Raw genomic sequence first — 13,433 nt, 5'->3', positions numbered from 1 at the left:
ATCATTTCAAATGAAATAACAATCGATAGGATATTTGTCGACCTATACATATTATATTATTATATTATATACTTTGGTGGTACTGATGTACTGAACCTCGTCTGGTGCTCTGGATTTCATAATATATTCTGTGCGGCTTTGACAAGGAGGGGGGTTCCGGTGTTTTGCAGATACTGTTACGTACTGTACGCTAATTACTGTATTAATTTTCCGTTGATACTATACACACCGGGGGTCACCAACTGGCGACGTATAGTATACACCATAATATGTGAATATATGTAAAGTTTGTATTTTACCTATCAATTAAATCATTTCCTCCGCCGTTACCATTCCCGTGTTCACTTCTAGCGTGCGAGACACAGGCTATTTTCGACAAAAATATAGAATCAATATTAAGAAGACGTCACAAAATCGTGCCTATGTATTTTTAATATTTTTCAACTTCTATTGCGTAACAATATATCAGAAGCCTTGTATTCAATTTTCAAGCTTTTTGACCCAATAATTAAAATTTTATTGACATTTATAAAAAAAAAACTAATACAGTTTAAAATTTAAAATGGCTCTTAACAGCTCAAAACGAGTCAAAATCTTTGGAAAATTGTATCAAGTAAATGGATTGATAAAATAAACAAATTGTGTCAATTTAATGTATCTACAGTTATTCGTTTTTGTATTACAATAAAGCAAGATAATCGGTAGGTTATTTTGTTGTAATTCAAAAAGAATATTCGTAGGAATTTTGAAATTTTCATCACTATGTATTTTATTTCCAACCATACACAATTTAATTAAAAAAAAAAAAAATATTTATCTTCATTCTTTTAAGATGATGAACATATTATTCAAACTATTATTCTATAAAATATCGTATGTATTGGTTTATAATATTACATTAGTGTTATTAACAGTTAGTAATATTATATGAGATAATATTGTTTTTGGTAAAAATTAGTTCAACCTACCATGTCACTAGTCGAAACAAATAAATAATTTAAATATAAATGTATAATAAATAATAATTGAACGTTAGGATCAATAGACTGTCAGATCGTCTGTGCTCTGAATCGTTTTTCTAATACAATGATTTGTCATTAAAATTTAAGACATACATTACAGGGACCTACTCAATGTCAAGGTGCTCATCTTGACACCTTCTATAAAACAGAAAAACTTACACATTGTTTATTTTTATGATTGAACTTGATAAATATGTAAAATGAATAATGTTTTAATATCATCATTATGATTTTCATTTTTTAGTAATAAACTATTAATTAGTTATCCACGTTGTTTTGAATAAAACAAAAAAAAAATACTAATTAGAAAAACATCAAACAACGAACACATTAGCGAGACTATAATACATTTTTTATGTGATCTCAGTTTAAATTAAAAATGTTATTCTGATTATTAACAGCAACTAAATGCCACACAAATTACATTATAATTTTTTATTTCGTAATTTTTATCTCAGGTCTCAGGTCTAATATTTTTATTGCGAATAAAATGTTTCTTCTCTATAGTTGAATATTCATTTTTTTTTCAAAGTATTTTCCTGAATATTAAAATATCCGTAATATTTTCTAATTATAATACTGATTATCTATCTGCAAAGATTTTATTATTATATTAAGAAATTAGGCATTTTATAAATTATAATACATTTTTTACAAATTCTCAATGAATTATTTACTGAGGATTTGTATTGGTCACACTGTTTTTTCTTTTCTTTTACGAGCTAAAATTTCCAATTAAGACGTATTTTCTTCTAATATCTTGAAAAACTTCTATACCTCGAACAACGCGAACAATGGAATTTCTCATATCGTTCGGGGGAAAATAATCGAAAGAAGTTTCGGTTTGTCACATCATTACAGCTTATATTATACAATTTACAATTGCATTTTATTACTGAAAGTCTCGCACTATAATTGTTATTAATGTAACGATTAATTAATCGTATCACTTGTATCGTTGTCAGTTTGTAAAGCATATATTTTATATTTTAAATGTACTGGAATGATACATATTCATCGTTTGTTTTGTCGTCGTGCATAATATTATGCATGTGCAAATTGTATCATTACCAACTCTGTATTGTGTGTCATAATTCTACCCCGGGGTATATTCATCACTATTGTCATAAATTCTTTAAACGTCGGCAGTGCGAGGAAATTATACCCGAGTAATCACCGTCAACCATTTTGGAACACATGTTACGTTTATTGCGAATAGTGTAATGGAAAAAGACCCATTTTATTTGCATAATAATTTGTTTTATATAAAACCCAAGTAGGTATTCCGAACTATTAGTTTTTTTTTCGACATTAGAACAATACATTTTTCTTCATCATAGCCAATATTCATCAAATAATATTATGCACATGGTACGCCACAGCCTGTTTTTTATAACTTTATAAGCCTGTAATATTTGACGTGGTGTACTGTTAGCTCGTTGGCTGGTAAGTGGTAACAATAGCTATACAGTAATACGCACCAATTATATGGGCTTAACAATTAATAAGTACCTACTATAACCTAATCTTACAAATGATACTGTCATTAAATTGTAGTACATAATATATAGGTATAACATTGTGGATAACCAATTACCAAAGAGTAAATATTGTTGAGTTATAACGATTATTTAGTTACAAAAAAAAAGATTTTTCATCGAGTAGGTCTTCGTATGTGTTAAAAATATGACTTCAATGATAAATCATTGCATCGGAAAAACGATTCTTAACGAAGACGGTTTGTCAGCCTATATTAATATTATCAAGTATAAATTTCATGATATTTTTTTATGACATTGCTGTTAAAGAAGGTACCTAATTTAGTTTACTATTCATTTTACAAAAGGTTGATTGAATTCATTTTTGTAATGTCATAAACATGGCATATTAGTAATATTAATTTATTTTTTATTCATTTTATTTTGAAATGTTTCACCCTTGCATAATATTATATGTTGTGGAAGTTTTGTATTACATACATATTTATAATTTGAGAAAAGGCGTGTTCAATAAGTTACAATAGAGTATACAATATTGGATTAAACAATATTTATTTGATAAAGTTAGTGTGGACACTGGACATGTTACTCGTCATCACAAGATTTATCAGTGTCGTCTGTAGGAGTATCTAACCTAACCGGGGTCCTAAGCGTCTGATTTTTGTTTCCAAGTCCGTAGTTGATTTAATTTGAAGTGTCAATTTGCATTTGACTAAGAAGAGTTTTCGTTCTGATATAGCCTTGCATGAGTTTGTTTTGGTCGATATGGACTTTCCAGGTAATTTTATTGTGTAGAAAAACTCCAAGGTAAAGTACCGAGTCATCTTATTCCATTCTATTGCTTGGTCTTTCTACATACATTCGTAGGAGATCACAGTATTTTTTAAGGAGAACATTTTTATGGTACTTTCAGTTGGGTTAATGTTTTGTTGTAATTTTTTGAACCAGGTAATGACGTTAAAGATGAGTTTTTGTTTTGATTATTTCTTGTAGTTGTCTTGGGTGAGAATGATTCTGTAGTCAGCAAAAGATAGCAGTGTGTAACTAGGGATTCAGGGATGTCATTGTAGTACACTATATTTAAGAGGATTGTTCCAAGGGGCTAGGACTGATCCTAAGGGAACCCAAGTTTTTATTTTATGAGGTTGGGATAGGTCTATCTGTACTCTGAAGTGAACGATTCGATTTTTTATAAATTATTCGATCATTTTGTATAAGTATTTCGGGAGTTAAGTGATTTCAGTTTGAGTTTCTAACAGCGATGCCAGTCAAAGGCTTGTGTCAGCGATAGAGAATACCAGTACTGAATGTGTATTCCTACCCATTATTTATTAATATTTAACTATTATAGTTTATAGTATAGGTAAATTATCATGTTTTTCTACCTTTAACAAAAAAAAAAAAATAGTATCGAAAACGTAACGTAATTTATTAATGTTATAGCAATGAACGTTTGAATTTAAAATTTGTACGACATTATTTATATAGATTATTCACCCATAAATTAACGAACTCTCATCAATCGATTTTTATTTTTTTTCGGTGTATTGTATCAACAGGAATTTGCTATAGGTACTTACATATTCACAATGTGAAACATAATATTGACATTTATGTCATCTAAATAATAAATAAAATACATAACTACACAAATAAAATTTATCAAATATAAAATTTACGAATGTATGAATAATTTTAAATAAATGAGCTACGTTTAACTGCAGACCACAGATCGATATCGGCAGAAAAATTTTGGACAATTAATTTTAGGATAATATGCTTAAGTGTTTTGGGTAAAATGACTTCGAGCTACCTATAGTGTTACTAAAACGACCAAATTATTATAAAGTACCTTCGCTAGGCTGACACACCGTCACCTCCCAGAATAGTCCTTCGTATACAATAATTTATCATTGAATTGATTTCAATGATTTAACCCATCCATTACAACGACATACCCGAAAACACTTGTACAACAGAACGATATCAACTTGTCCACCTTTTTATAATTTATTATTGTTACCAACTTTTGAGTCTATATCGCCTTGCTTGTAGAACTGTGTAAATAGGTCCAAGGTATAAATAGGCAACAAACAACTTAAAATTAATCTAAATGTTTTGATAATGTCATTGTGTCCTCATCCATATGAACAAGGTAACGTACAACTACCAGCGTAGTATGGCAATAATATTTGCACGTATTTAGGGTAGGATGTAGAAAAAAAATATTTAAAAAAAACTAAGATGTAAATTTCTATAAATAGCTCAACATTTCGAAAAATATACCATGTATAGAAAATGCAAATAAAAAATGTTTGTGATTATTTCAAGTATAAGCGGTCAATCAGTTTTAAATTACAATAAAATAAGAAAATTGAGTTTGTCAAAACTGATTTTGAGTAATTTTTGTTTTTTCCAATTATTAACTGAAGTACAGGGATTGTTTGATTTTGAAGTTTTGAACTCCCAAAAGTACTAACTAAATTCAATACCTAAAAAAAAGAATATTGAAATATACCTATTAGATTAATTTTGAATTTTATTTTTGGCAGATGAGACGTACGGCGAAAAAGCGCCGAGAGACACTAATCTGAGACACTAACCTTATCTGAGAAACTAACCTAACCTGAGGCACTTAGGATAATATAGTATCTTATTATTATATTTACTTTTGTTATATTTGTGAGTTTAGTTTGTATCTGCAGCACCTTTAAGTATTAATATGTGATATTCTATTTCTTTCGGAGAGTAAGTAATGCAAGTAGTATATTGTTGAATAAAAAAATATGTGTTTCGCAACCTCATAGAAAAATATTGGTTGAAAAATATTTTGAAAAATGAATGAATGCATTAAATGCAGTGGTGGAATCGGGGTCGTTATTCGATGGGAACATGACAAGGTGCGCGTATAGACAGGATATTAAAGATTCTAACCCTGATTTTGATTGACGCTTTGTTGGTGTCTAGAGAAAAATAGACTTTTAAATATAATTTGTTCTAACGTTGACCAAATAGTAATAGTTTGTTGTGCTAAATTCAATTTGGTCAGGTTCTTGAATATTAAAAAGGACTAAATTGGGGTCTGAACATTATAAACGGAAATTGCGTGGTTAAAATATTATATTATAATATAACAAAACATGTAATATTTTAAGTCTTATAATGTTATCATACTATTTAATATATTGAGCAAAAATCAACTTTAGAACAGCAGATTTGATACAACAATGATTTAATAGGGTTACAATTAAATAAATAATATCTAACGATTAAGACTAGAACATAAGTAATAGATATAGGCAGGTATTGATCGATTGAATGACAAGATACTTAAAATATATGTCCGAATAATCAATTTCTTATCGTTCACAGTTCGGTGTAATCATGCAACAGTTAGTAGGTACTGAAATAAATAAATATAATAGCAAATAATGAATCATTTTAAATATTTTGAGTACGTACATATCTTATGAAATTTATTTTTATTTTTTATATATATGAATTTACGCCATTCGGCTTTTGTAAAATATATAAAATGTATGTATATGAAATGTAACAGATTAGTTAAATAGCATGATACCATTTTAAAATACAAACAAAAATTGATGTTGTCTTTGTAGAAGTGATTATAATTCTTATTGGGGGGGACGAGGTGACCGAGTGGTCTGACTCTTCCGCTGCGACGCAGCCGGTCGTGGTTCGATCCTCGGCCACCGGGCGGCATTTTTCTCCGGACAATTCGCGGTGACCGGAGAGCAAGTGCTGCCATCCCCCACCCCCGGGGCATGGCAGAAACCTACGGGTGCCCCATTCGAAATTCTGCCAAAACAAACACACACGTGTTCCCCCTACCGTTCCAAAAACCTACAAACCATCAATACAAAAAAAAAACCTACAGTACCTACTAATAGCTAATGGCCTCAGTTGCCGGGCTCAGGATCAATTAAAAAAAAAAAAAAAATTCTTATTGGGTATGGATATCACTCTCGCTATTGAATTTTTCTCAACATTTTTGCTTCAAATTGGTTTATAAAATGAACCATACGTAACCTATAGAATTACCCGAAACACGAATGCAGAGTCGTTCTGGCAAACGGATAACGCCAATGTGCCCCTTAATAATTTCGTAGTAAAATTAACATAAAATTCATCACGCGGTGCTGATAATGATTCGAGCCTAAGTATTCCGTTATAGTCAAATAATCATGTGGTGTCCCGTGGGTGAGCAATATTAAGACAGTGACCAGCGAAGCCAAGGAACGATTTTTTACTTCATCAAGTCGTATTATATCCTTTTTGGAATAAACTATAAGGGGACACCATAAGACAATGGAGCCGTGTTCAAGTATAAAGACTTAACAAAGGTATTACAACGAGATAAGATAGTTTTGATAGTTGAAGTTTTGGCAGAGTGACGCCTAATGAAACACGGATTACACGGAACACCTTACACCCATTAAAATAGACGTGTGGTTGGAAATCGAGTGGTGGCCGGAGGGACGTAAAGGTAGCCTAAATCTTTTATTTTATCAACTCGTAAAAGAGGCTGTCCGTCTATGCAGTAGGCACATCTTAGTAATCTTATTAGTTATTACTAATAATACAACCTAATAATAAAACGCTTTTTGTCTTATCTCTGTTTTAGACGATGTAAGATAAATTCTTTATTAATAATTATTAAAAGCTTTCAATTGAGTTTTTTTTTTACATAATGTTGAGAATTTTTAAATTTCATATTTTACTTTCACTTAAGTACTTTGCCGAACATGAAGTAATATTTGTTTTTTTATTTATTTTATATTCTGAGAAGAACGAAAAACTCTGTTTCTGCAAATAATAAAGCAGAAAGTTTTTTTGTAAGCCAGTTAGCTTATTTTTGGGTAAATTAAGTACTCCAAAACATCCATAAAATCGCGGGGCTGCGTTGTTTTATGGCATACGCGTATTACGAATAGTCTCGAAATGTATAAACATGTAATTTGCATAATTATTTTGTTCAAAGAAAGTACTATCATAGTTCATGCGGATGGCTCAAATATATATATTTAATATTATTTATACATGCAAACACCAACCATAGTACCATATTATACAGCATTCAAGGGTTTAAACTTGAATCATAAAACTGTCAATCACAGAGAAAACTTTGCCGACCCAAAGGTACTTATTGCGATCAGCTTCATGTTCGTGTTCGTATATTTATATTTTGAATAATATTATGTGCGCGCATGAAATTTTGAATGTCTGATGTGCTCTGAAAAATGATGTTACAGTAAATTAAATTAAGCTTCACCATTAAAATACCACACAAAAGCTATACATTATAATAAGTTACGTCGTTGACAACAATTATAATATGTCATCGTTGATTTTCCGGCATCTAAACATTTAATGTCCATCAAGAAATTGATAAATAACACTTTTTCTCATGTAGAGCTTGTTATCGTTTCAGAACAAAGAGCCTTGCAACAGTTCCATGAGCGGATTTTTGGTTTTTTTTTTTAATACATGAATAGGTCTGTATAATTAAGTGAAAATTTAAATAATAGTTATAAAAATGTCTATTCCGCCAATCCCTCGTATGCGAATTGGCATATCAAAAAATACAATAGCAATCATAACGATATATCTTAACAAGTTGACAGCACTGTGTATCATACGACGGGATACAAGTGTCAAACTTTACATTATTATTAACCTTAATATTTTACTTGTACTTGGAGCCAAATGTTGTCTTGATACTTACAAATTGTTTATTAATTTATATCAAGTGAATTCCCATGCCAAAAACTCTAATAAAATCTCAGTAACATCAAGTTATGATACTCAGCCAGCGGGTTCTTTAAAGTACTGAGTGCTAAATGATACCAAAAACGACCACGGCACGATCAGTGAAATTGGTAGGAGTCAGTCAACTTGATAATAATAATTCACTATTTTGGACTAAACTGCAGCTGCAGTGTAGGTACAGCAAAACTTCCATAAATTAATCATAAATAATGACTACCAAATTGAAATAGGCACATTACACACAGTACGTATTATAATATGCTAAAAAGTTTAAGTCTCTAACGACGTCATTTTTTAAATGTATGCGTGTTATAGAATTCCTATACAATGTGATATGTATAACTTCATATTATCATATAACTCTTATTATATTAGCATCATCATTACGAAGTATAAATTATTTTTTACTACTTGGTCATTTATCTTTTTGTGAGTTTAGAGATGTAATATTTACCGGTAAAATTGTTTTAATACATTTACCGAAAATTCAGTAAATTGATAAGTTTTACAAATCATTGTTTTTGTCATTTTACTTATATCCGTCCTAACGTAATCTGTTCTGAAAATAGTTTTTTCCTAGATTAATTAAATGGTTATAATTTATAATTTGCTTCAGAATAGTTATAGCATTTATAACTCATAAGAAAGAACAAAATAACTACGATTATAAATAAATAAATAAGTAAATATCAAATATATTAAATATATTTAGCATAAAACTATAATAATAAAATATACTCTCAAATTTAAACTGTGTAAATAACTAATAACTGACGATATTATTGATCTTGGTACTCAATACAGTACGTCTGTATGTATAGTCTTAAAGTCTAATGAAATATTACATTAGAAGTAACCTAAATTATAGTTATTATGCTAGTAAAAAACATATCAAATGAGGGGGTCACTCGATTTTAACAACGGTAAAAAAACCTCCGTAGAATGTACTTAAATTACTACCCCCGTAACATTTACCTGCAGGTAAATTTTGCCGAGCTATACAAGGGAGAGTGTCTCATTGACAATATAATTTAATGTTTAATTTATATGTAATCCTATTAATCTCTCTGGATTTGTCATTTCGCCAGCTTTGAGTGTTTCTACCCAGTCGCGGTCTGTTCCACGAGCTCGTGAATCAGACTAAGTGCCGTTTAAGTCAGGCTTATATTGATTGTGCTATGATATATTATTTACCAATACACCTATATACATTATATGCAATAATTTAAATAATTTAATATCATTTTACTGTAAATATAAATTATATAATATTAAATTATTACATTAAGTTCAAAAAATTCATGAGGCAATTATATTGTAGTAATAAAATATTATATAATGTCATGGAGTAATTTGATTTTAAAACTGATAATGATAATTTCGTATTGGTTTTTTACAATAATGATGTGTATTTTTCTTGTAACACTATTGTTAAAAACTATGCCTTTCATGCATCACATTATTTATAGATCGAAAATATATGGTATCTATTATATCTACACCGAGGGATGTAATTCCCCTTAAAAACTGTGAAAAATGTAAGCAAATGTGATTTAAGTATTTTACAAAACGATGTGCCTGTGTGTGTTATTTTGTTGCAGTTAAGAAAACATTGGTAATTTTAAGATCATATTATAAACACGACTTATAACAAATTAAATTCTGTAGAGAATTGTTTTTCAAATGCAATGATTTATCGTTATTTTATAACTTTAATAACAATAATAATAATAATAATAATTTACTATTCAGCACAATATCAGCAGAGAAAGTTAATTTATCGGTATGATTTTAAAATTTGGACAAATATTAAATCATTTAAGAAGTTTAAATAAGAGTAACTGTTTTATAAAATAAAAAAATAATAATTGGAATATAGAACAAATGCTACCCGTCAAATTTTTGGTGCACTGGAGATATTTGCCACCCAATCTTATTTATGACCCTTATTTTTGTCAACTTCAGTCCATATAAATTTTATTTTTTGTTATATTGCTGTGAATTATTATACTGACCTTTAGTGTTATAATATACTGCACAATATTTACGAGTAATTTCTCAATTTTGTCGACACGCAATTTTGTCCCTTTTGAATTTCATATATTTATAACAAGTATTATTTGAAAAATATTAAACATAGCTTAAGTATTATACATAATTCTTAAATGATTAAAAATATATATCCATGAGATAATATTCTTATGTTTGGATCAGGATATATAAATGTTTTGAGATAAAATTAAGATTGCAACTGTGTATACAATAAAAACCAAAAATAAAATACTATTAGTTTCATTATTATTATTTATTAGAGCTTTTGACCACTTGGTAAAATCGTTTTGTGTATGAATTACTGAATATGTTTAGTGAAAATATTTGTATTCAAATCATACAAGTTTTCAATGAAACTTTTAATTTTCTAAAATGTTTCTGAGAAATTTAAAAATAACTTATTAAAAGTACCGGTCTTGTGTCAAATTTACCATTGAGATGAAATATGAAACTTTTTTGAGAAATCCTTATTTCAATTAAGGCGTACAAACGACCTAATAAAAATGCATACTTTTTAGACCATAATATAGTATTCATTCTCTCTTTAACTACCTACTAAAATATATCTATCTTAGCACATACGTTTTTATCGAATCAGACATGTGTAAAATTGGATATTTTTTTTTTTAGTATCAAACTTTTTTGTGAAAATAAATAACAATAATTTGTGCTAATATTATACCAAAAATTATCCGACTGGATTAAATTGATCACTATTTATATACTTTTTTGTAGTACTTTTTGTCTTTATCGGTATTGACATAACTTACACTTGTTATCTAGTTAGGTACTTATTTTTATAAATAGACAAAGGTTGATTTTATAAAAATTTGTTGATGATATTGACAAAAATTTTTAAATTTAGATTTTTTTTCATCAATATATTTTTTAGGAATGATGAATATCATTTACTGTGAATGATTAACACATTGACTTTTTTGTTTTTGAGAATAATTTATATATGTCTTGATATTTATCTATGCGCACAAATTTTAACAAATGGATTGGACAATAAGCTATACCAGAGAATATTTTATATTTATTAAGACTCTCAGTGTACAATTATATACTATTTAAATTAAAATACTGCTTAAAAAAAAAAAAAAAACTATGTAAATAATAATTACATTATCTATAGGTACCTACATAATATGGCTGTAATATGCAAATTATTTACATCTTTTTTTTACAGGATGTGCCTACTCATGTGATAATGCTGACCTTCCTTCTAATGGCTATTGACCGTTACAAACATCTCAAACATCCAAATAAAATGAGACTCCCGCCTTTAGCTTGCACTTTTGGATGTTGGATAGTGGCATTTTGCATTGTACTGCCATATCCCGTTTATACTGCTTATTTGGATTTGGGAGTAAGTGATAAGACATTTGAATAGTTCTACAAAAGCGATTTCCGTTCAATATCCCTTGTGTTTTACAGGTATACATAAAAGTGCAATTTGAAGGCGTTGGAATTTGTGCTGTGAATATGGCCGATGACATGCAAGACTATCTCCGGAGTTTATTCGTTCTGACGTAAGCGCATAATATCCGATTCATTTTTGATGAAAAAAAATCATATTTTTATTTTATTGAATACAAATTTAAGATAATTATAGAAAAATATTTTTGGAAAGCCCAGTGTTGAGTGATTTTACCAACATCATAAGTCATCGATCTTCATCATTAGTCAATTACCCAATCTATAATATGACATCAATAAGTAAGAGAGAGGGAATTTACACCACGCAAAAGTACACACTTATTATGAATGATCAAAAAAAAAAATTTTTTATTTATTATTACGTTTAATTAATTTCGGTGAGAGAATATGTATTTTGGTAAAGAGTCCCACTGAACATGCTTGACAGGGCCCATTGGCTATAGGGCATTGGCCTACGGGCTACAAGTTATTGGATATGGCTTTAATTAATATATGTCGATGTGACGTATACTACGCACCTACGTATAAATTCATATAACTCGTTAAACATTCATTCAACCGCGTGCACATATTTGTCATTATTTGTCAGTGGTTATTATACTCATCGTCACTGTAGTATACATAATCCTTTAGAATCCTTGCTTTGCCATTATATAAGTTATTAGAAAATGATTAATATACCACGTTTAGTAAATATAAAAACACATTTATGTATTATTAATGCGTACAGTATACAAATTTTGTTCATTGAAGTACCTTGCTTTTATATGTTTATAACTGATTTAACTATTTAACACTTGACTCAGCGAAAAGCCACGTTTAACCAATGTGTAGGTCCAATTGTTTAGGCCCGATTGCGGCTTAAATTAAGATTGTTCACTAGTTAATTTTCTTCGAATAATGTTTTGTTTGAGTATTTTGTTGTGGACGCTTATAAATTATAACACATCTATAAAATACATAGATATACATATGTCATATTTCATATTCAACAAAATATAATAATAAAACAGTTAAAAACAAATATTTGAAGTTTCCGTTCGATAAATAATAAATATAACGTAATTCACATAGTTATTTTTAAAACAAGAAACTTTATACATAAAACTTCTCGTGGTTGTAATAAATTGTATTATTATAATATAGTATAAAAATTAAATATAAAAACCAAAACTTTTAATGCAAGTTAATGTTATTGAAAAATAAATAAATATACATATATATATATATTATATATCTATTACATTATAAATAATAATATAAATATATATTTATAGTCCTTATATATACATGGTACATTTAAATAATAAATGTTTTATTTAAGTTACTTAGTAGTTAATACGATGTTACATAGCCATTCTCGATTCTCGTGTATTATATTATGGAGGTACACCTACAGTGAGACGTAATATAGTAACCCGGTTTTACGAAATATATATTATATACATCCAGTTAGTATAATGTACTGGCAATAAACGTAATGCATGCAATATTATGTTTGTATAAATGACAAATGGTTTTGGTTCGTCATTCGACCTAGCTGCTATGTACAATTTAAAATAAGTGTTAGCTAGTCGTCGTTTTCTCATAAAAGTTTTTAAGTAACCACTTGATGGTCACTTATATT

The 13,433-nt window shown here is 28.7% G+C and overlaps 1 protein-coding gene across 3 annotated transcripts in view; it reads left to right on the top strand.

Moving 5' to 3' along the window:
* Positions 1 to 13,433, top strand: part of LOC111027220 (prolactin-releasing peptide receptor) — a 128,738-nt gene that overhangs the window by 67,360 nt on the left and 47,945 nt on the right. For all 3 annotated transcript variants that reach the window (XM_022305492.1, XM_022305491.1, XM_022305489.1), the window contains exons 3-4: positions 11,556 to 11,735; positions 11,804 to 11,898. In XM_022305492.1, coding sequence (XP_022161184.1) covers positions 11,556 to 11,735; positions 11,804 to 11,898 — 275 coding nt within the window. The remainder of the gene's footprint in view (positions 1 to 11,555; positions 11,736 to 11,803; positions 11,899 to 13,433) is intronic.

This window comes from Myzus persicae, unplaced genomic scaffold, assembly GCF_001856785.1.
Source record: "Myzus persicae strain clone G006 unplaced genomic scaffold, MPER_G0061.0, whole genome shotgun sequence".
NCBI classification, from domain to species: Eukaryota; Metazoa; Arthropoda; class Insecta; order Hemiptera; family Aphididae; genus Myzus; species Myzus persicae.
The sequence above is the reverse complement of the archived record's forward strand: the minus strand, read 5'-3'. Positions and strand labels throughout refer to the sequence as shown.